This window comes from Rhineura floridana, chromosome 4, assembly GCF_030035675.1.
Source record: "Rhineura floridana isolate rRhiFlo1 chromosome 4, rRhiFlo1.hap2, whole genome shotgun sequence".
NCBI classification, from domain to species: domain Eukaryota; kingdom Metazoa; phylum Chordata; class Lepidosauria; order Squamata; family Rhineuridae; genus Rhineura; species Rhineura floridana.
Genome location: NC_084483.1, coordinates 160,759,439 through 160,781,116, shown reverse-complemented (window position 1 = coordinate 160,781,116; position 21,678 = coordinate 160,759,439). Strand labels below are relative to the sequence as shown.

Here is a 21,678-nt window from a genome sequence, read left to right as displayed (position 1 = left end):
ACACATCACATAAATTCCACTGAAGTTGGAGTTTTTGCCATAGAAAATGAAAAAAACATATAACCTATGATAGCCCAATAGACAATCAGAACTAATATAAAACCCTATTGCTTCTCATTTGCAAATCTTGCAAGATCTAAGGTAACTCTAGATCATGTGAGTTCAGGTGATGCATGTTATGTACATTTGTATAGATATTAGCAGAGATTGTCAACAGTCCATCTCTCTCTGGGACTGGGAATCTCTCTCTTTCTCACAGAACTTGAGTTTGAGAGCTGGGGGACTGAGAGGAGGAGCTGCAAGGACCCTACTTCTCACCTCATCTCTGCCAAGAACAAAAAAATCAGCCTTAAGCCATTTATTATACGCCTAATGATTTATTATTATTATTATTATTATTATTATTATTATTATTACTGAAACAGTTTTTGTCCGACATACAATTCAGTCTTGTGATTAAACAGGACAAAAATACAAATAAAAAGAAAGATGGAGTTCAAATAAATATACAATAAAAAGCTAGCCGGCATTTTAAAAGGCAGGAGTGCTCTGTCTGGATAAATACAGCACAGTATGCATGGGAACAAGGGGGAGAGTTCAAAAAGGGGGGGAAGGAAGAGAAGTAGGCTGAAGTTTCAGAAGTGCCTTGTGATTGATGGAGGGGGCGGCAATGAGGCAAGGAGAGGCAGTGGGGGGGCAGAAGTGGCCGTGGGGGATGGGGTGGGGCAAAAATGCCAGGGGGGGCGGAAGGGGCCACGGGGGGCGCACACACACACACACACACACACACACACACAAATCATCGTCACTCACCTCCACAGCTCTTCGCCATTCTGCTGCTCCCTTCTCCTCCGTTGTCCTTGCCCTGGCTTTTTCCTCCGGCGTCCATTTTTTCCTCTCAGATGCTAGCAGGCCCTGCCTATTCACCTCTTCCCTCGTGCCTCCTAACACAGATCATGAGGGAAGAGACAGTCTGCGCAGAGGTCCAATCAGTGTGAGGCACATGTCTTGTGTTAACCAATCACAGCCAGGAGCTGACTTCCCCTTGTTCCCGCCCCCAAGTAACATCCAACCTAATGTGGAAACGTTAAAGTTGCAGCTGAAAAGTAGGGAAATTACTAGTCATTCCGTTACTTGCCAAATGTAATGGAATTACCCACTCGTTATTTAAAATTGTAACGAATTACAAGTAACTCATTAAAAATAACGGGTTACTTCCAAGCTCTGATAAAAACGGACCTTAAAATACATTAAAACAAAACAACGTTAAAAACATTTTTTAAAACAGCTTTAAAAACATATTTTATAAAAGGGTTAAAACATTTTTTAAAAACACATTAACATATTTTGTGTTATTTTGTTCATTTTGTACATCGCCGAGAGTGGCTGGATGGCCAGCCAGATGGGCGACTAAGAAATCCAATAAATTAAATAAATAAATAAATAAATAAATTAACAAGGAATTCTAACACAGATGCAGACTGGAGAATATTGTCTCCATTGAGAGTGGAGTCACCATCCTATACTTAACTGGCCATAGTTGTCCTGAAGACTGGAAGTCTTTAGATTTTTCCCACTTCACTTCCCAACTCTGGAGAATACGGCTGCCAAATGCAGATGCTGAAACTGTCTGCCATATTATTCCTCTATACAGCAAATAGTAATTGGGGAGGAGGTGTTAGTCTGGATTAGTGGCATTACCCACAGCACTCCCATGGTACTGCTGATACTATTTGGGGCTCCAAATCAGTTGCCTCCTCCATTTTTAAAGGGAATTAAAAGGAGATTAAAGCCATCTCTGCTATCTTTTCAGTGCCTTTTGAAGACTTTCCTTTTTCAACAAGCCTTTTAGGTTGAGACCTATCCCAGTCTGCGTCTGTGTTAGAATTGCTTAATATGTTTTTAATAATGTTTTAAACCCTTTTTAAAAGTTTTTTTAAAAATGTTTTTAATGCTGTTTTGTTTTAATGTACTTTAAAATCTGTTTTTATGATGTTTTAAGTGTTTTTAAGGGCGGGATACAAATTAAATTAATAATAATAATAATAATAATAATTTTCAGTAGAGTGATCAGTAATAAAAATATAAAACGTGCATTGGTGGGAATGTAGATAATGCTTCCATGTTAGTATTTCGCATTATTAAAATTGTTGTTTGGTATTTTAAAAATATAAAATGAAATAGGAGCAAAGTTTCGTGGTCCTATTTCTTAGCAGAGATATAAATGCAAGCAGCAGAGTGAGAATGTAAACCAGTCCACACCTTTCCCTAGGCACAAATAACAACAGACACGACCTTCTTAAGTAAAAGATAAGGAATATTTACTCACGACCTTTCATATGTTCAGAAACATAGGCTCTAGCTTAGATGAAAGAAAAAGTAGAAGTCGTAGTCCATCTCAGTCTTTATAGTGATGCTCCCATGCGGCCTCCCCCAGAGGTAAAAAGCTTAGTAATGGAGATTATTCAGGAATCTCCAGGACAAAGGAGGAGGAAGCCAGGTAACTAATCCCACCCATTAGGAAGTTACATCATAGTAAACAGGTACATGGGATATTTCTCCAAATATCCCTTAAAGGGAACATGCAAGTTTGCCTATTCTAACACTCCTCCTCAAACGAGCATGCAAGAATCTAAAAGCCCCATTTTGACACGAAGTCTCTGGAAACAGTCTCTTGGCAATGGCTTTGTCAAGATGTCAGCTGTCATCTCTGTAGTTGTAGTTCATTTTGATGAAACCTTTCTCTGTCAACTCACACACAATATGATACTTTATAGCTACATCTTTAGTGCGTGGTGTGATTCTCTCAGTGTGAGAAAGTCTAATACAACTTTGGTTGCCTTCCATCATCTGGATTGGTCTTTGCACTCTTATTCCAAAATCCTTTAGTAGTCTGTTAAACCAAATGGCTTCTTTGCAAGCTTCTCCAGCAGCTATGTACTCAGATTCTGTGGAGGAAAATGCTATTATGTCTTGCTTGTGACTAGCCCAGGATATAGGTCCATCTCCATACATAAACAGGAAGCCACTAGATGACTTGGAGTCTGAGCTATCTCCAGCCCAGTCAGCATCAGTGTAGCACACAAGCTTTGGATCACTATTAGCTGGCAATCTCAGCTTAAAGTCCATAGTCCCTTTCAGGTATCTAGCCTTTTGACAGCAATCCAGTCCTTTTGTGTGGGTGTGCTAGTTTTCCTACATAGGATCCCTACTGCACTTGCTATGTCAGGTCTGGTGTTTGTGGTTAAGTACAGAAGCTTCCCTATTGCTGTTCTGTACTTGTTATTATTTGGTAAAGGTTCACCTACTTCATTGTCTTTAAGAAAGTCTGTTGCCATGGGCGTTGCTACAGGATAGGCATCTTTGAGTTCTAGAGTCTCTAAAAGATCAACAATCATAAGAACATAAGAACATAAGAAGAGCCTGCTGGATCAGGCCAGTGGCCCATCTAGTCCAGCATCCTGTTCTCACAGTGGCCAACCAGGTGCCTGGGGGAAGCCCGCAAGCAGGACCCGAGTGCAAGAACACTCTTCCCTCCTGAGGCTTCCGGCAACTGGTTTTCAGAAGCATGCTGCCTCTGACTAGGGTGGCAGAGCACAGCCATCATGGCTAGTAGCCATTGATAGCCCTGTCCTCCATGAATTTGTCTAATCTTCTTTTAAAGCCATCCAAGCTGGTGGCCATTACTGCGTCTTATGGGAGCAAATTCCATAGTTTAACTATGCGCTGAGTAAAGAAGTACTTCCTTTTGTCTGTCCTGAATCTTCCAACATTCAGCTTCTTTGAATGTCCACGAGTTCTAGTATTATGAGAGAGGGAGAAGAACTTTTCTCTATCCACTTTCTCAATGCCATGCATAATTTTATACACTTCTATCATGTCTCCTCTGACCCGCCTTTTCTCTAAACTAAAATGCCCCAAATGCTGCAACCTTTCCTCGTAAGGGAGTCGCTCCATCCCCTTGATCATTCTGGTTGCCCTCTTCTGAACCTTTTCCAACTCTAGAATATCCTTTTTGAGATGAGGCGACCAGAACTGTACACAGTATTCCAAATGCGGCCGCACCATAGATTTATACAACGGCATTATGATATCGGCTGTTTTATTTTCAATACCTTTCCTAATTATTGCTAGCATGGAATTTGCCTTTTTCACAGCTGCCGCACACTGGGTCGACATTTTCATCGTGCTGTCCACCACAACCCCGAGGTCTCTCTCCTGGTCGGTCACCGCCAGTTCAGACCCCATGAGCGTATATGTGAAATTCAGATTTTTTGCTCCAATATGCATAATTTTACACTTGTTTATATTGAATTGCATTTGCCATTTTTCCGCCCATTCACTCAGTTTGGAGAGATCTTTTTGGAGCTCTTCGCAATCCCTTTTTGTTTTAACAACCCTGAACAATTTAGTGTCGTCAGCAAACTTGGCCACTTCACTGCTCACTCCTAATTCTAGGTCATTAATGAACAAGTTGAAAAGTACAGGTCCCAATACCGATCCTTGAGGGACTCCACTTTCTACAGCCCTCCATTGGGAGAACTGTCAGTTTATTCCTACTCTCTGCTTTCTGCTTCTTAACCAATTCCTTATCCACAAGAGGACCTCTCCTCTTATTCCATGACTGCTAAGCTTCCTCAGAAGCCTTTGGTGAGGTACCTTGTCAAACGCTTTTTGAAAGTCTAAGTACACTATGTCCACTGGATCACCTCTATCTATATGCTTGTTGACACTCTCAAAGAATTCTAATAGGTTACTGAGACAGGACTTTCCCTTGCAGAAGCCATGCTGGCTCTGCTTCAGCAAGGCTTGTTCTTCTATGTGCTTAGTTAATCTAGCTTTAATAATACTTTCTACCAGTTTTCCAGGGACAGAAGTTAAGCTAACTGGCCTGTAATTTCCGGGATCCCCTCTGGATCCCTTTTTGAAGATTGGCGTTACATTTGCCACTTTCCAGTCCTCAGGCACGGAGGAGAACCCGAGGGACAAGTTACATATTTTAGTTAGCAGATCAGCAATTTCACCTTTGAGTTCTTTGAGAACTCTCGGGTGGATGCCATCCGGGCCCGGTGATTTGTCAGTTTTTATATTGTCCATTAAGCTTAGAACTTCCTCTCTCGTTACCACTATTTGTCTCAGTTCCTCAGAATCCCTTCCTGCAAATGTTAGTTCAGGTTCAGGGATCTGCCCTATATCTTCCACTGTGAAGACAGATGCAAAGAATTCATTTAGCTTCTCTGCAATCTCCTTTTCGTTCTTTAGTACACCTTTGACTCCCTTATCATCCAAGGGTCCAATTGTCTCCCTAGATGGTCTCCTGCTTTGAATGTATTTATAGAATTTTTTGTTGTTGGTTTTTATGTTCTTAGCAATGTGCTCCTCAAATTCTTTTTTAGCATCCCTTATTGTCTTCTTGCATTTCTTTTGCCAGAGTTTGTGTTCTTTTTTATTTTCTTCATTTGGACAAGACTTCCATTTTCTGAAGGAAGACTTTTTGCCCCTAAGAGCTTCCTTGACTTTGCTCGTTAACCATGCTGGCATCTTCTTGGCCCTGGCGGTACCTTTTCTGATCTGCGGTATGCACTCCAGTTGAGCTTCTAATAGAGTGTTTTTAAACAACTTCCAAGCATTTTCGAGTGATGTGACCCTCTGGACTTTGTTTTTCAGCTTTCTTTTTACCAATCCCCTCATTTTTGTGAAGTTTCCTCTTTTGAAGTCAAAAGTGACCGTGTTGGATTTTCTTGGCAATTGGCCAGTTACATGTATGTTTAATTTAATAGCACTGTGGTCACTGCTCCCAATCGGTTCAACAACACTTACATCTCGCACCAGGTCCCGGTCTCCACTGAGGATTAAGTCCAGGGTTGCCGTCCCTCTGGTCGGTTCCATGACCAACTGGTCTAGGGAATAGTCATTTAGAATATGTAGAAACTTTGCTTCTTTGTCATGACTGGAACACATATGCAGCCAGTCTATGTCCGGGTAGTTGAAGTCACCCATTACTACCACCTTTCCTAGTTTGGATGCTTCCTCAATTTCATATCTCATCTCAAGGTCTCCCTGAGCATTTTGATCAGGGGGACGATAGATCGTTCCCAGTATTAAGTCCCTCCTGGGGCACGGTATCACCACCCACAACGATTCTGTGGAGGAGTCTGCCTCTTTTGGGGTTTCGAGCTTGCTGGATTCAATGCCTTCTTTCACGTATAGAGCGACTCCGCCACCAATACGTCCTTCCCTGTCCTTCCGATATATCCAGGGATAACCGTATCCCACTGGTTTTCTCCATTCCACCAGGTCTCCGTTATGCTCACTATATCAATGCTCTTCTCTAAGACCAAGCACTTTTGCTTTTGGTTCAGTAGGTAGGAGCCATCTGCTTCCCTTTCAATCTGGATGCCTAGGTAGTATGTTGCAGTGCCTAACTCTTTGATTTCAATTTCTTTGTTTAAATGATGTACAATTTCTGTGTAGTCTTGATCTCTTTGAGTCGCCACGATCAAGTCATCAACATAAATCAGAATATATGTCAGATGTCCATCTTTGCTTCTGGTGTACAGGCATTGGTCTACCTCACCTTGCTTGAAGCCTTGCTCCTTGAGCATTTTATCCAGTTTCTCATTCCAGGCCCTTGCAGCTTGCTTGAGTCCATACAGGCCCTTTTTAAGTTTGCATAAGTCGATGGTTCTCTGGGTAGTGCCAACTTTGCGAGGTAGGACAGGCATAGAGGTGGTATACCTATGTTAACATATGCTGGTACAAGCATTTCTGTGCCACATGCACAGAGATGCACAGCTCTCTTTCAGCAAGTAGTGACAAAAAGGCAGCACAGGCAACTGTTGTATGCCTCTCCCTCAGGCAGGAAAAACTTAAATAGCAAACCAGGAGTAGCTTGTTCCTCTCTCCTGAAGCAGAATTAGATCATCATCTTCCTTATTTAAGCAGACTATTTGGGAAAGAACTGGGCTGTTACTGAATCAGGAGCCTTATGGAAACTGCATCTAAGAAAGGGTCACGCCAATGGATTTGGCTTGGCAGGTCTAGCCAAGGAGATAGGAATGAGTTATACCAAGATTGCGATGGAGATAAATTAAATATGACCCATGAGGTGTTTGTAAGGAAATAATTAGAGGCTCTCATTTTTTGTTCCACAGGCAAAAATTCTGTACCTCTGACCTAGTTAGAAAGACTCTTTCTCGTAATTTGGGTTTTTGAAGTAAGAGTTTTGCTTTTCACCATTCTTAGAGTCACTCATGTGGAAAATGAATAAAGAGGCCCTGGATTACTACTAAGATGAATTCCTGGCTTTTATTCAAACCACTGTTTGAGAGTAATTTTGCAATATATCCCCCAAGCTTACCTTGTAACTGAGTGGAATTTGACCTAAAAACTTGAAACTACAATTCTATTATGATACTTTAGAGCTTTTAAAAATAGCTAATTCCTAGGTATCCCACCTGGCACAAAGACTTCACCCAAAGGATAGATCCTCAGTAGTGCTTAGAAATAAGCTGAAATTTAGTTCTGGCCAAGCTGGGATTAACCATCCTCCCAAATACCATTTTCCAAAATGTTGTTTACACATTCTCTAAAACAGGAAAACAAACAAACAAACATACCTTTTTCATAAGTGTGGCTTAGTTAAAAGAACACTGGCTTCCTATGGACTGCCATTGTAATTTGAGATTACTGTAACACCGTGGCTAAGAGGCATTAGGGATGGATGAGAAATTTGATTTAATTTGCATTTAAAACCAAATTTATCAAATTTGCATGTTCCAAAACAACATAAGAACTGAAACACAGCCATCCTTCAAAATTCACACTTATCAGAATTTTGTGATGCAGTTCTCCAACCAATGTTTACAATAATTAAGGGGAAATGTACTTAAAAATGAATATATTAGTGAAAATAATGTACAAAATGCATTCTATTAAGAGAAATTGCTTGCAAAAATGTGTATATTAGTTAACAGTACATAAAATGCACTTATTATGAAATATTCACACTACCATGTTGAAGAATTTTCACGAGCATTTTTTAAAACGAAATTTGTAAATTGCTGTAGAAATGCAGAGAACTGAATTTAAGACAGGAAAAATGAGAACCTGAGAGAACCAAAACTGCCATACAGGATTGTTGCATTACTGAGATAATGTATGTGAAGCACTACATAAATGCTAAATATTCTTGCATCTTAATATTGTCAGGAGAGACCCAAAGAGGCAATAGTCATTCTCTATCATATCCAGGTACTCAGGATGTTAGGTTATATGGTTTGTTTTTATCTGTGTAATGCAAAAAGTGTGTAACAGCAAGAAAAACCAATACAGTGACAACTTGTTATAACGCGGGGGTTGGGAGACAAAGGATGCACATGCATTATGTGGTTCTGTGTTATAATGAAAGCTGCTTACTATATAGTGTTTTTACTCAGCGAATATTATTCTACCTATGGTATATCTGAATCTGCGATACAGTGAACCACATTATAATGAGCTTCCACTGTAGTACAGTACAATTTCTAGGCGATACTTTTGTATGTGTGTGCATGCATCCAAATTCTTGCAATTCATTTCATTGGGACCTATGCAACAGAACTTTCTGGTGAAGTGTGACCTTTTGTTTTGATATAGAAAAATGTTTTGAGCTCCAGCCTACAGCATATAATAAAGTGTCTCCAATTTTCACACTCTGCAAGGTGTATCTGTCCTCTCAGAGTTTGCTTGTATGATTATTTGTGTCAAGGGTCAAACCCTTTAAATTGTTTCAATATCTGTGAATTGTCACAATCAATAGGTTAATCTAGTGTTTGAGATGAGGTCAAGAACACCTAGATCAGCCTTCCCCAATCTGGTTCCAACCAGATGTTGTTGGTCTATAAATGCTATCAACTAGCATGGCCAATGGATAATCAGCATTCTAGCCCAACTTCAGGAGGTTGAAGACAGCTGACACAGAAAATTAGAAGCTCTGGATTTCTCTTCTCTGTTTCTGGCCTTCCACTTCTCTTTCTGCTCCCTCCCACTTTCTTTCATGGTTATGTTTTTACACTCTCCTTCCTTCCTGCTTTTTGAAGGGCACAATACAACTGCTATTTATGCCAGGCTGAGGGGAGTTGGATATGGCGGACCCCTGGCTGAGCCAGCAGGGTCCTGGCTCAGCCAAGCTCTGTTGGGCTCCACTGGCAGAAGCCCCTCATCCTGGCTCAGCCGTGGCACAGCCAGGACCCAGCTGGCTGAGCCAAGGAAACACAGCCTAGTGGAATGGGAGCCAGCAGAAGCCAGTGGAAGACCCAAAAAAGGGGAATTCCAGGGGGTGTCAGAGAAGGGGATGTGTGTGTGGGGGGGGGGGCTTAGGCCACATCCAACTCATGTTCAGAGTGCTCCTACAGGTCCCAATCCGGGCAAAAGTTATGCCAGGAAAAAGGTCAGTCTAAGAAAATAATTGCAATGGAAGTCTATGGAGAGCACTCCAGTAAGGGTATTCATGAGAGCTGGCTTTTACTTTCTGGTCTACCTGTGCAGCTTCTGGCTGAGCTGGCATTCAGCTGGCCCAGAGGGTCCTGAACAACAGTTAGATGCTGCTGACCTTCCCAACGGCTCCTCTTTCACCAGCACCTCTTCCACAGGCTTCCCCTGAGTTAGATTGCTCTACCCGTGTTTTGCTGGTCTTGTTTCCATAGGAACTCATTGTACTCCTGATTCAGTACTTTAGCTGAAATCCAGAAGTATTGGAAGCAATAATAACTTGCTATCCTCCCCCTCCCCCTGCAAACCAGCATCTGCCTTTAAATTCTTCAAAGTTTCTAGATTTTGTGTCCCATTTTCTATACCCTTTCTGTTTTTTCTTTTATCAGTAGCAAATTTTCCTTCTTAAGTTTCCTGATGCTTTGTTAACTTCGGTCAAGTTGCGTAACAATTTCTCCCTTTTTCTCACATTGCTCTGGTAAAATGAAATGGGAACCTAGCAAAACTCCAGCTTGTAATGGTTGCTGATTACCCCCTGCCTCCAAATGGCATTCAAAGGAAATATGTTCTGTAACCCACTGGCCCACGGTGCAAAATTTCTTTAAAAAGGAATTAAAGTGCTTGGGTCAAAGCTCATCTGGATTGGAAGGAGTCACAAAGAATTAACATCATCCAGGCACCAACCCTCGTAGACAGGCATAACTGACATATTGAGAAATGAGGATCTTCAAATTAATTCATCTCACCAGTAGAATAGAATGCAGCCTTATAACCAGTTTGATGGATGTGTCATATATGACAGTAGAAGCAGGTACATGTTACAACTTAAGATGTGTCTGTTTCTAGTCCATAATGCAGAAGATGGCTAGCCCTCCAGATGTTATTCAAATACAACTCCCATCAGCCCCAGTTTGATGGGAGTTGTAGTCCAACAACATCTGGAAGACACTATATTGGCTACTCCTGATATAAAAGATTGTTGCAGATATTTTTATCTGCATGCACACCAGTCATGGTGAGGTCCCCATAGCTCAAAGTGGATTGGCTCAGAAATAAGTCAAGCGACTTCCCCCCAAATTGGGAAACAGTTCAGTTAATTCCTGAGCTAATCCAAATTTCATTTGAAATCAATGGAGAATGCGTCCACTGATTTCAGTTGGAAGATTTAGAGATACTGCAGCCCCAAAAGTGGCAGTTTGGGGGACAAGGAACAACTGCCACTAACATTTTTCAGAAATGTGATCTTATATTATCTTCTTCTCTGACAATATTAAATGCAAAAGTTTCATCATGTTCTTAGAACCTATTAATGTGAACATGCAACAGATCAGAGTCTTAACAGTAGATCCGAATCATTTAAACATTTTGCATTCCAAAATCCTTGCAGTTCATGGCAGCTTTGCACCCCCTGATGTTTTATCATTTATTCTCTGAAAGATCCCCATACTGAAGTTGGTAACATAGAGATCTGTGCTCTGAAGTTATTTGCATTATTGGGGAAAAAGTCAATTGCTTGCATATTTAAAATGGAAGATTAGGCCTAATCCGTAATTCTCAAACAGTAGGGCAGGGCACACTAGTGTACCATAAGAAAACTGCTATTGTGCTGTAAGAATCAAATTATTTCTTTAGAAAGAACTGCAGACATTTGAGACCCCAAAATGCAGAGACCCTCAGAAGAGGTTGCCCACTGCATCTGCATAATTTTATGCTCTGGTCTTTTCTTCTGGAGCTGGGCAAATCTACCAAGTCTCTGCATCAGATGTGACTGGATCACATAAACACTCTCAGAGCATAGTTACAGCATGATGACTTGCCTTCAGAGGAGATATGCTTAGAACTTTTCCAGAAACATAGGTACTTGTTACTCTTACATACTCTAAACCTAAATATTTTGAGCTATAAGCATAAAATATGCCTCCAATTTTAATGCAGAAAGAAGTTTGGGACACACTGGGCTGAATTAATGGCCTCAAATGTCCAGCTGAAGCTCCCTGATATGGACCAGAGTCCAAAGCTGAGCAGAAACAAGGACCTCCCATTTTCTGGTGTGAAGAGGTATGGAAAACCAGAGCAGTGGCACTTTCATGCTCCATTTAGCCTCTCTGACATTGCAGTTCAGTAGGTGGTTACGGATGAAGGGTGCTATGCTGGGGAGGGGGAGACAAAAGTAGCTGCAATTGAAGAGGGCACAGCAACCAAAGGGCAGACAGAAATCTGCAGGCAATCCTGAATTACATGCCTCTTGTTGTTTTAGTCTTCTGAATCTGCATTATACCAGTATATGCATACCAATGAAATATTTTACTCATGTTCAGAGTACTAGTCTGAGTATTTGAGAGCAGTATTTGGGTCTGAGTTGTCCTTTAGGCAGAAATATCAAATATGGCCATAGTTATTAAAGCAGAATTTAAATGAAAAGGCTTGGAGCGCTTCAGCATGCCTCCTCTGCATGGTTTATTGTGCTCTGCCAAACTCCTGGCCACTAAAAATGGAGCTGTCAGCCTCCAGTTGTTAATTCATTCATTTATTTAAAAGGTTAGTGTGGCTGCAGGAAAGTGATAAAGCACCTTAGTCCAGGAAGCCAGGAGGGAGAGTTGGCATGTTCCAGCTAGAGTTAAAATTCCTCAATATATTTTGACTCTGGATAGTGCATCTTCAGAAGATACAAAACAAAACAAAAAAGGGAAAGGGAAAGCATTTTCTAACAGCAAAATGCCCAGAAAATAATTTATCAATGGATTCTTTTGGTGGCACTCATTTAAAAATAGGAGGCATGTTCTTCCTTTGATTTGTAGGCCTATTGTAATTACCTTAGAAGACATGGAATATCAGGGAGTGTTGTGCCAAATTTTCATGAACTTTGATATTTGCTGTGACAGTTGCCATTTCTGGGCACATGCAAATGTCTGTGAAAAAATTGTTATATCTCACTCTTCGACACATTTTTTTCATGCCTATTTACATTCATTGTAATCTCTATCTGCTGCTGCTTGAGAGGAAGGAGATGGAAAGCAACTAAGACCATACTACCTCTCACTGGAATATGTGTCCAAATGAGTAACCTATTGAACATCGCACAGTGAAGAGGAATGACATCCACATCTGGATGCATGTATGAGTCTGGAAGTTGTTATCCTGCATTTCATTATTCTCAGTGAGATGTGGATTTGAAATGTACATCTCAGTGTGAATGAATGTCAGCCCAGGTCAATCCACACCATACATTTTAAAACACTCATATCACTTTAACAGTCATGGCTTTTCACAAAGAATCCTGGGACCTGTCATTTATTAAAGGTACTGGGAATTGTTGCTCTGTGAGGGGTCTCTTAACAATTGTTGGCAAAGTAGAAGCAAAAAAAGTTTATATTTTTCTTAATGTATGCCTCCCACCTAACACAGGTAAATCACTAATTAATTCTTCATTGTCACATCTCACATTCATACCCAGTATTTTCCTATGAAGATAGATTGGGAAGGGTTCATATCTTCAGAAATAATCTTCAGTCCCTGTAAAAGGGTCAGTTACCCAAAGGAGCTACAGTACATACACTCATGAAGCATACTGCAAAAGAATACTGTACCAGTAGAGAAAGAGAAATTAACTTTTTAGCTCACTCTTAATTTTTAATATAATTCAAAGTGGTCTCTCTTCAAGCAGCCATAGGTATTGACTGGGTGTTTCATCTCTAAACATAATGTACATAACTCATAACATACTTTCCAAAATTGAAGTATGAGGTTATGTTAAAAAAATGAAGAAAAGAGACAATACGTTATACAGAGGGGTAACAGTGGTACAGTTTCTACTTAATTATATAACACAATTCTGAGTGTCCACCCACTTTTTGACAGACAAGGAGCTGAGCCAACCGCTGCCAGAGGTTCCATCACCACCATAAAAGTCCCTTATCACATTATAGCAGAGGTAGATATCACAGGATATCACAGGGTAGATAAACCTGGTTCCCACCAATTCTCCTGTCTTCCTATGCCAACATAATGTACAGTTCAAGAATCAGCACTTCCCCTATCTCTTTTCTGAAATATCTTCACAAAAGTGCCCCCCCACTACTGAGTACTTCCCCCCCTTACAAGCTTTACTGTGCCAGAGCTCTGCTCAGGAAACTGTTTTAAATAGCAGGGCTGTACTCAAAGACTCCTTGATTTCCCCTACTTAGAAAAAATAACATTCTCACTTATTTCTATCCATCTGAATTGCTCTGCAACAGCCTTCCCCAACCTGGTGCCCTCCAGTTGTTGGATTCTAACTCTGATCAGCCCCACCAAGCATGGCCAATGGTCTGGAATGATGAGAATTATAGTCCAACAACATCTAAAGGGTATCAGGGTAGGGAAAGCTGCTCTATGATAAAGCAACATATGTGGTTTCCTGGGACAACTTAATTTTGCAGGACAACACCTTTCAATTTACAGCAACACCATGAAACAGGGATGAATATTGCCACTACTGCCATGTTCCTGAAGAACATGGTTGGTGACAGAGGCAGCACCAGAATTCCTTCTCCTCAGTGCCATTGCAAAGAACAGTCCAGGACTCAGAGCAGAGCAGAGCAGAGCAGAGCAGTGCACCCACTGGCTCCTTCCCCTTTTACTGGCCTCAGAACAGCCACTGTAAGAGAACTATGTGGGGGGCAAGGCAGCTCACTATTAATACATGAGTTATTTTCACTCATGTATTCATTTTCATGCACACTTTCCCCTAATATATACATTTTTGTACATGTTATTTAGGTGAATTGCATCTGAAAATTCAAATAAATGTGAATTTCAAAGGATGGCTGTGTCTCAGTTCTCATATTGTTTTGTAAATTGCAAATTTGATAAATTCTGCTTGAAATGTGAACTGAATCGAAATTCTCACCCATCCCTACTTACATGTCTCCTAGTTTGCCCTCCTGGTTTGGTAAGAAACCCTATCAGCCATCCTCAAGCCCTTGTGGTTGAAGATGAAGGAGGAGGTGACTGTCAGCAGTTTCTCTTTGGGAGGCTGATAGAAACTGAGAAAGGGAACATTATGGTGTATGGGGTGAATTGCTGCCAGTTGAGCTTCTGAGTCCATTCAGTCATCTGCTACTGTACCTCTCTGTGAGATGACTGGTTGCTGGCAGATAGGAGCATGTGTGTACATTGGTGGCTGGTTGAGTCAATACTAAATAACAGTTTTGATAGGAGTCACTCCAAGTATAGAGAACTGCTTAGTTCTGCTTAGCAGGAGACACAAGAGATTAGAAGTGAGAGACCTAAGGACCATTTTAGTGGAATTGTTCTGATGGCAAACAGCTGTCATTTTCCTTGTGAGCCAATGGGAGTTATCTGCAAATATAAGGACTAGACTTCTGTTGTAATCAAACTGGTTTTGTCCCAGTTTCAACTTCCTCCTTACACATGAAAAGAAAAATTAAGCTGTCAAACAAGTTATTAAAATGTAGAAGCTAAGAATTAAAGGCTCCCAGACTTGGCCTGCTGTGCCTCTGGTTTATGTTGAGTTTGCCTGCTTCCCTGAGCAGTGCAGCAGAAGTGCTAATCTCACACTTTCAGAATCATGCTGGTCTGGCAGGTATCTAGAGTGGATATAGATGAAAATAGACTGTTGCAGCCAATGTGGGGTCATTGGAACAGGATAATCCCTAAAGGCTTATACTGAACATCCTAATTTGTGACACAGATTCAGCAGGACGTGAAGGTACCTGCTCTAGACTCCAACTCTCCAGAGGCTAAAAATAAAGTAACAAGGGAGAAATGTTCTGAGGTCAGACTTCACGCTAATAATATTGCTTACAGTTCTGTACTGAAGTTAATATTTTTTTATCTATAAAAAAGTAACATGCATTGTGTTTTACAGTCCTGGGTGTGGATGGGAAGGCAAGGAATAAATAATATTTCATACACTGGCAATTATATTGTATTATATAATTTTGTATTATATAATCCTATGGTGGCAGCTAAAAAGGGACATCAATTGGAATTGTATTTGTCACTAAATATCTGCACCAAAGTGTGCATGTGTGACTTAAATAGATTGCTGCATCTCACTCTCCCACCATGTATATTTCAGCCTTTATCAGATTAAAATGCATACACTTGGTTTGCATGCCTGCCCTATGATGATAGCCTTCATAGCAAGATAGTGAACAAAACCCTTACAGCATACCCTTACATGGGGCGTGGTGATGAGAGATCTAGCTAAAGAATTTTGAAAACTACCCTGCAAAATATATATGAGGGTAATGGAGGACACTATTCCATTGCCAAAATTGAAGTAACATTCACTGCCCTTACACTGGGCCTTGGAGGATTCGGATTAAACGGAAGCATCCCTCTGCTTACTTCTGCTAACTCAGCCAGCCTCCCACCAGCCGCTGACAGTCACTATGCTGGCACCAACTTTCCCCTTCCACCCGCCAAACTTGGGGACAGGCAGAAGGCCCACTGGCAGTATCCCCACCAACAAAGCCCAGCAAACAGCCCCAAAATGGGGTGCAGCAGGGGCAGGGCTGATCCTCCTTGGGGTTCCAGTGTATCCCAAGCTGCTCTCATAGCCAACATTGGGCCTTATCCATGCGCAGTCACTGCACTAGCCTGAAGCTGGTACAGGGATTGGTCCTGATCTGCCTGCCCCTGCCACCTTCCACCACCGTGAATGGCTGGTCTATGAATGTGGCAGTAGCTCCACAGCTCTGCAGAGCTGTGGTAGGTTTCAATTGCAGTCTTAGCCTCTTATGTGGAATGGGGAAGGGAGAGAGATCTTGTCCTTTGTCTCAGGAAGCAAAATGACTTGGGCTGGCCCTACATTTGTAGCTAAGCAGGAACCTTAGGGAAATGAAGCTTATTTAGAGGAACAATTTCTGAACAGAACCCCACATACAAACCTAATTGTACTTTTGTAGCAGTATCTAAAATATTGCTGAAAGGGAGGTTACCATTGGCATAGATGAAAGTGGTCATGAAAAAACATGCTCTCTTCACTTTGACTCAGCCCTAATTTTAACCTACAATAACAGCTATGCGTTTAAAATCATGGGTTGGTGTCTTCTTTAGTGTAGGTATGGTTTCACATTTAAGATCAGTGAAAAGTTTATGCTGCTAATTAAACTTGTATTTACAAAGCTGGCCAGGTTGTAATTGCTCTGTTCCAACAAGCTTGACTTCTCAAACTTACTTCTGGAGCTGCCTCTTATGCATGGGAAGATTCTGTATTGAAGGAAACTGGTAACCACCACCTAGTGTGACTGAAGTTCCTTTATGTGCACTACTGAACAGTTGAAACATTGCTGTCAGTTATGACAGCATTCCTCACCCCCTACCCACAGGTGATCAGCACTGTTCAGAGCTGACTACACTAATAATTTGTTCTTACAAGCAGCATAGAATGTGTAGGTCACAGCTGCATATAAATACATAAGAAGAGCATGCTGGATCAGGCCAGTGGCCCATCTAGTCCAGCATCCTGTTCACACAGTGGCCACCCAGATACCCATGACAAGACCGCAAACAGGATCTGAGTGCAAGAGCACTCTCTTCTCCTGCAGTTTCTAGCAACTAGTGCCTCTGACTATGGAGGATGATCATAGCCATCATGGCTAGTAGCCATTGATAGCCTTTTCCTCCATGAATTTATCTAATCCTCTTTTAAAGCCATCCAAGTTGGTGGCCATCACTGCTTCTTGTGGGAGTGAATTCCATAGTTTAACTATTCACTATGTGAAGAAGTACTTTTATTTGTCCTGAATCTTCCAGCGTTCAGCGTCATTGGATGTCCACAAATTCTAGTGTTATGAGACAGAGTGAAAAACCTCCTTCTATCCACTCTTCCCATGCCATGCATAATTTTATACACTTCTATCATGTCACCTCTTACTTGCCTTTTCTCTCTAAACTAAAAAGCTCCAAATGCTGCACTCATGCATCATAGGAGAGTTGGTCCATCCCCTTTATCATTTTAGTTGCCCTTTTCTGAAACTTTTCCAGTTCTACACTATCTTTTTTGAGGTGAGGTGACCAGAACTGCACACAGTGTTCCAAATGCAGTCGCACCATAGATTTGTATAATGGCATTATGATATTGGCAGTTTTATTTTCAATACCTTTCCTAATGATCCCTAGCATGGAATTTGCCTTTTTCAGAGACGCCACATTGATATCTTCATCGAAGTATCCACTACAACCCCAAGGTTTCATTCCTGGTCAATCACTGCCAGTTCAGACCCCATGAGTGTATATGTGAAATTAAGATTTTTTGCCCTGACATGAATCACTTTACATTGAATTGCCTTTGCTATTTTACTGCCCATTCACTGAGTTTGGAGTGGTCCTTTTGGAGCTCAAAAAATTTAGTATCATCTCACTGCTCATCCCTTGCTCTGGATCATTTATAAACAAGTTAAAAAGCACAGGTCCCAATACCGATCCTTGGAGAGGACTTTCTACAGCCCTCCATTGGGAGGATATCAGGATCTCTGGACTGCAACCATTGGATAATAATAGTGAAATGCAATTAATGTTCGTTTGTGAGGATCATTTTAAATAAATGTTCTAACCAGGATATATTTTTTTCTGGTTGAAACATGTTATTCTTATATTAATACATTGTTTTTGCATCATGATCTTCTGATTTTATTGACAGATCTCAGCATTCCAGAATCTGCAACAAATATTCCTCCACGTTCTTTGGATTTCACTTCTTGGAGTTTGTCCTGGGTCATGAGAGATTCCTATCCTTCCTTTGCTCCCAGAGGTCGGCACTGTAAGTACTCCCATCCTTTATTCCCAATAAATTGGAACTGATCTGTTGTTAAAGTGAATGACCAGCCAGATATGTTTTAAAATATGGTAGTAAAAAATGGCATTTCCTAAAACAATGCCACATCACAAATGATTTCAGATGGTCTTATAGTGTTTTCTAACTTGTGAGGTCACACCTGACTTTATTTATTTAATAATGTTATTAATCACTCATATGAACAACTGCTATTTTATTTGCTTTTTTGTAGCATTTATTAGCCAACTTCCCAGGTTTTTGCAAGGCAACATACATTACTAATTATTATTATATTTTAATTGTGTTATAGCATTAAAAGTTTAAAGCAACACATAATTCTAATATTTAAACTCTTGAAAAATATTATAGCTATTTCTTTATCCCCAAATAGCTATTTTTTATTCCCCCCCCCAAAAAAAATAGTAGCATGAAAATAGCAGTTTCAAAGGTGTTGGTGACGAGCGTAAAATGCTAAAAATGCCCTGGCAAATAGAAAAGTCTTAACCATCCAGCAAAAGACAATTAGTGAGTGATTCCATCTGGAGAACATACTTGGGCAAGATATTCCACAAAGTGGAAGTGCCCTACTCTGAGCACTAGTGATTTTAGCTGACAAATAGATAAAAGAGCAGGGCTTCAACTGCAGTTCTTTAGGCACAGGAGGCTTATATAGGTGAAGGTGATCACATGAACAATCATATTGTACCATTTTTTCTATCACCTCAGACCAATTCAAGAATGGGAGCCCTGATGTGAGAGGATTAATCCTAACATCATACATTAACTGTCATCCATTAGTGCTTAACCTGGATGTGTATGCATTAAGAAAAGGGGTAATATTAGCAAAGCACTTACTCTGATACGCTATGCTATTGAATACACCTTTCCTTGCTTTGGTTTACATCAGGATGAGCAACTTGTAACAGCTCCCATCATCCCTGACCACTGGGCATGCTAACTGGGGTGATGGAGTTGGAGTCTCCATCCATAGGCTCCCCATTCCTGATTTATATGGTGATTTATTTTCACTGCAGCTTCTACTTGGAAAAAGTACTGCTGCTATATTAACACACTGAGGAAGGAATATCAGGTATTAAGATTTGGAAAAGACTACAGCATTTTATAAAAGTCTCTCCCAAATTAGGCCACTATGAATTGTAGTGTGGAAAACAAGCCACAGCCAAAGTATAAACTAGTACAGTGCTAGTTTTCTGCTATTATCACTAATTTATGCCATGAGGCTGATTCTGGTAGGCCATATGGGCTACCAGCAATCAATAGAGAGACTGATGTGCTCCAGATCAATGCCTTTATGGCTCGCTGTTCTGTAAAGTTCTTGGGTTCCTATATGGCAATCTCAGGAGTGAACATTTTACATAATTGTTCCCCCCCCCCAATTTTAATCAGTCTCCACTGCCTTAAAAATAATCTTATTATGCATTATTTTTTCCTGATTGTCAGCTACTTTGGAAACCTGTTGTTAGATGGGAAGTTGGGAAATAAATAGAACAACTTATTGCCTCTTAGTCCCTATTTTCTGATGTAACTAAGCTTGAATAAGTATGTGTAACTGAAATGATCCGCTGTCCTTTCCGTGTTATCCCCACCTCCAGTCCCCTCCTTTTCTGTTGTAAACTACCTTAGGATTTATATGGAGGGCTGTATAAAATATTTTAGATAAATAAAAATAAAACAAATACATCTTACATTAGGTTGAACAATCCTAATTAATAACCTATTCAAATAGTCACATAGCTATGTTTTTCTCTTATTGGTGGGCACTAATTCCCTGAGTTTACTGGAAGGGCCATACTCAGTGGTGGAGCATCTGCTTTGCATATAGAAGGCCCTAAATTCAATCCCTGACATTTCCAGGTAGGGTTGGAAGAGACTGTGACGTCCTTCCCCGCCTGTGACCACTAGTGATGTCTTACCACTGTCAGGCCCACCTTATGATGTGCAGCCCACCTCTGGTCACCCCCAGTCAGGAACGTCAGGTTTATTTTTACCTTTCACCGCACTAGCACAGATCTCAAAAGATCCCCCTGCTAGGCCACTCTACCCAACACTCTGTATCCCTTATAGCTTATAGACTGTGCCTTAGTCTCTGCCTGGCTATCTTGATACCTTGTGTCTATGGGTATAGGTAATTCCCAAAACCCCCTGCAGCCTCTTGCCTCTGAAGCTTACAGCTCTGGGTTTCTCTGTGGTACTGGATACAATATCTTTTCCTCCGCCGCTGCCACCATTTGATACAATTACTTTTCAGCCTTGGTTACTCTGCCATCCCCCCTGCTCTGTGTATCCCAGCTGAAGTATCAGGCTTTTAGTAAACCAAGAAATATTTATTAAGCATTAGAAATAAGAAGATTACTTAAGACTTTGTTGACAAGCGTATGGTTTCATATATGTTCTCTTATGTACTTTACTTCTTAATAATTGCCTCAGAACTCCTATTTCACTCTCTCAACAGCCACCTTATACTCTCCACACCAACCTCTCCAACACACCAACAACACACCAACAAAACACTGCCACCACGATTCATCTGTTATCCTTCCATTTATACTCCCAGCCATTCAAACGCTCAGCCAATCATCCAGCATTCTACAGCCCATGTACTCTCCCTTCTCACTCACTCCACTTACCATATGTCTTATATTATACCAGCACTTACCATATTTACATTACAAATCAGGAACATCACAGAGACCCCTGTCTGAAATCCTGGAGAGTCATGACCAGTCAGTGTAGATAACACCAAGCTAGATGGACCAATGACCAGACTCAGTATAAGGCAGCATCCTAAGTTCCTATGATGGAGAGAGCAGGAGAAATGTGATCCTGCACTGCTATTTGCTATCTGCCTTCACTAATGATGGTGTCAATATGGACTTTATTAATGGTTTCTTTAAGAATCACCCATAATATTGGCCCAGCATAGGCATGTTTGCAGTCCTTGCAGCACTAGGAAAAGCTATATTCAGCATTCTTTTCGGAACAGGAAAGAGGATGAATCTATTGCCAGCCTCTTGTGAGAACAGATGAGGTGGGAAAAGGCTAATAAGATTTACTCACCTCAAGCCTCTAATTATCTGCTTGAGGGAAAAGTTTGACCTACATGTGTGAAGGCACCACATATTTCTCTAAATTTATGTCTTAGCCTTTTATGTTGTACAGTACATATTCCTTCAGAAGGCACCGAATATCTGCTCCCTGTTTTTGTATCTGCTTGAACAATGAGGACACTCTAGGTTCATCTTTGGCTAACAGATTTTTCTTCTACCCGTGACTACTCTAATAATTTCTTTTTCATTTATCCTTTCATTATTTGTTTTCAGCCTCTTTAGTTTCCTCAGAAACACAGTTTCAGGGAAATCATGTGCTCTGAAAGCAGTATTGTAGTGGCAAATTCAGAAGTG

General features: G+C 40.8%; 1 protein-coding gene across 5 annotated transcripts in view; it reads left to right on the top strand.

Annotated features, from left to right (window-relative positions):
• Positions 1–21,678, top strand: part of ALK (ALK receptor tyrosine kinase) — a 731,445-nt gene that overhangs the window by 51,387 nt on the left and 658,380 nt on the right. For all 5 annotated transcript variants that reach the window (XM_061624970.1, XM_061624969.1, XM_061624972.1 and 2 more), the window contains exon 2: positions 18,122–18,241. In XM_061624970.1, coding sequence (XP_061480954.1) covers positions 18,199–18,241 — 43 coding nt within the window. In that variant the 5' untranslated portion in view covers positions 18,122–18,198. The remainder of the gene's footprint in view (positions 1–18,121; positions 18,242–21,678) is intronic.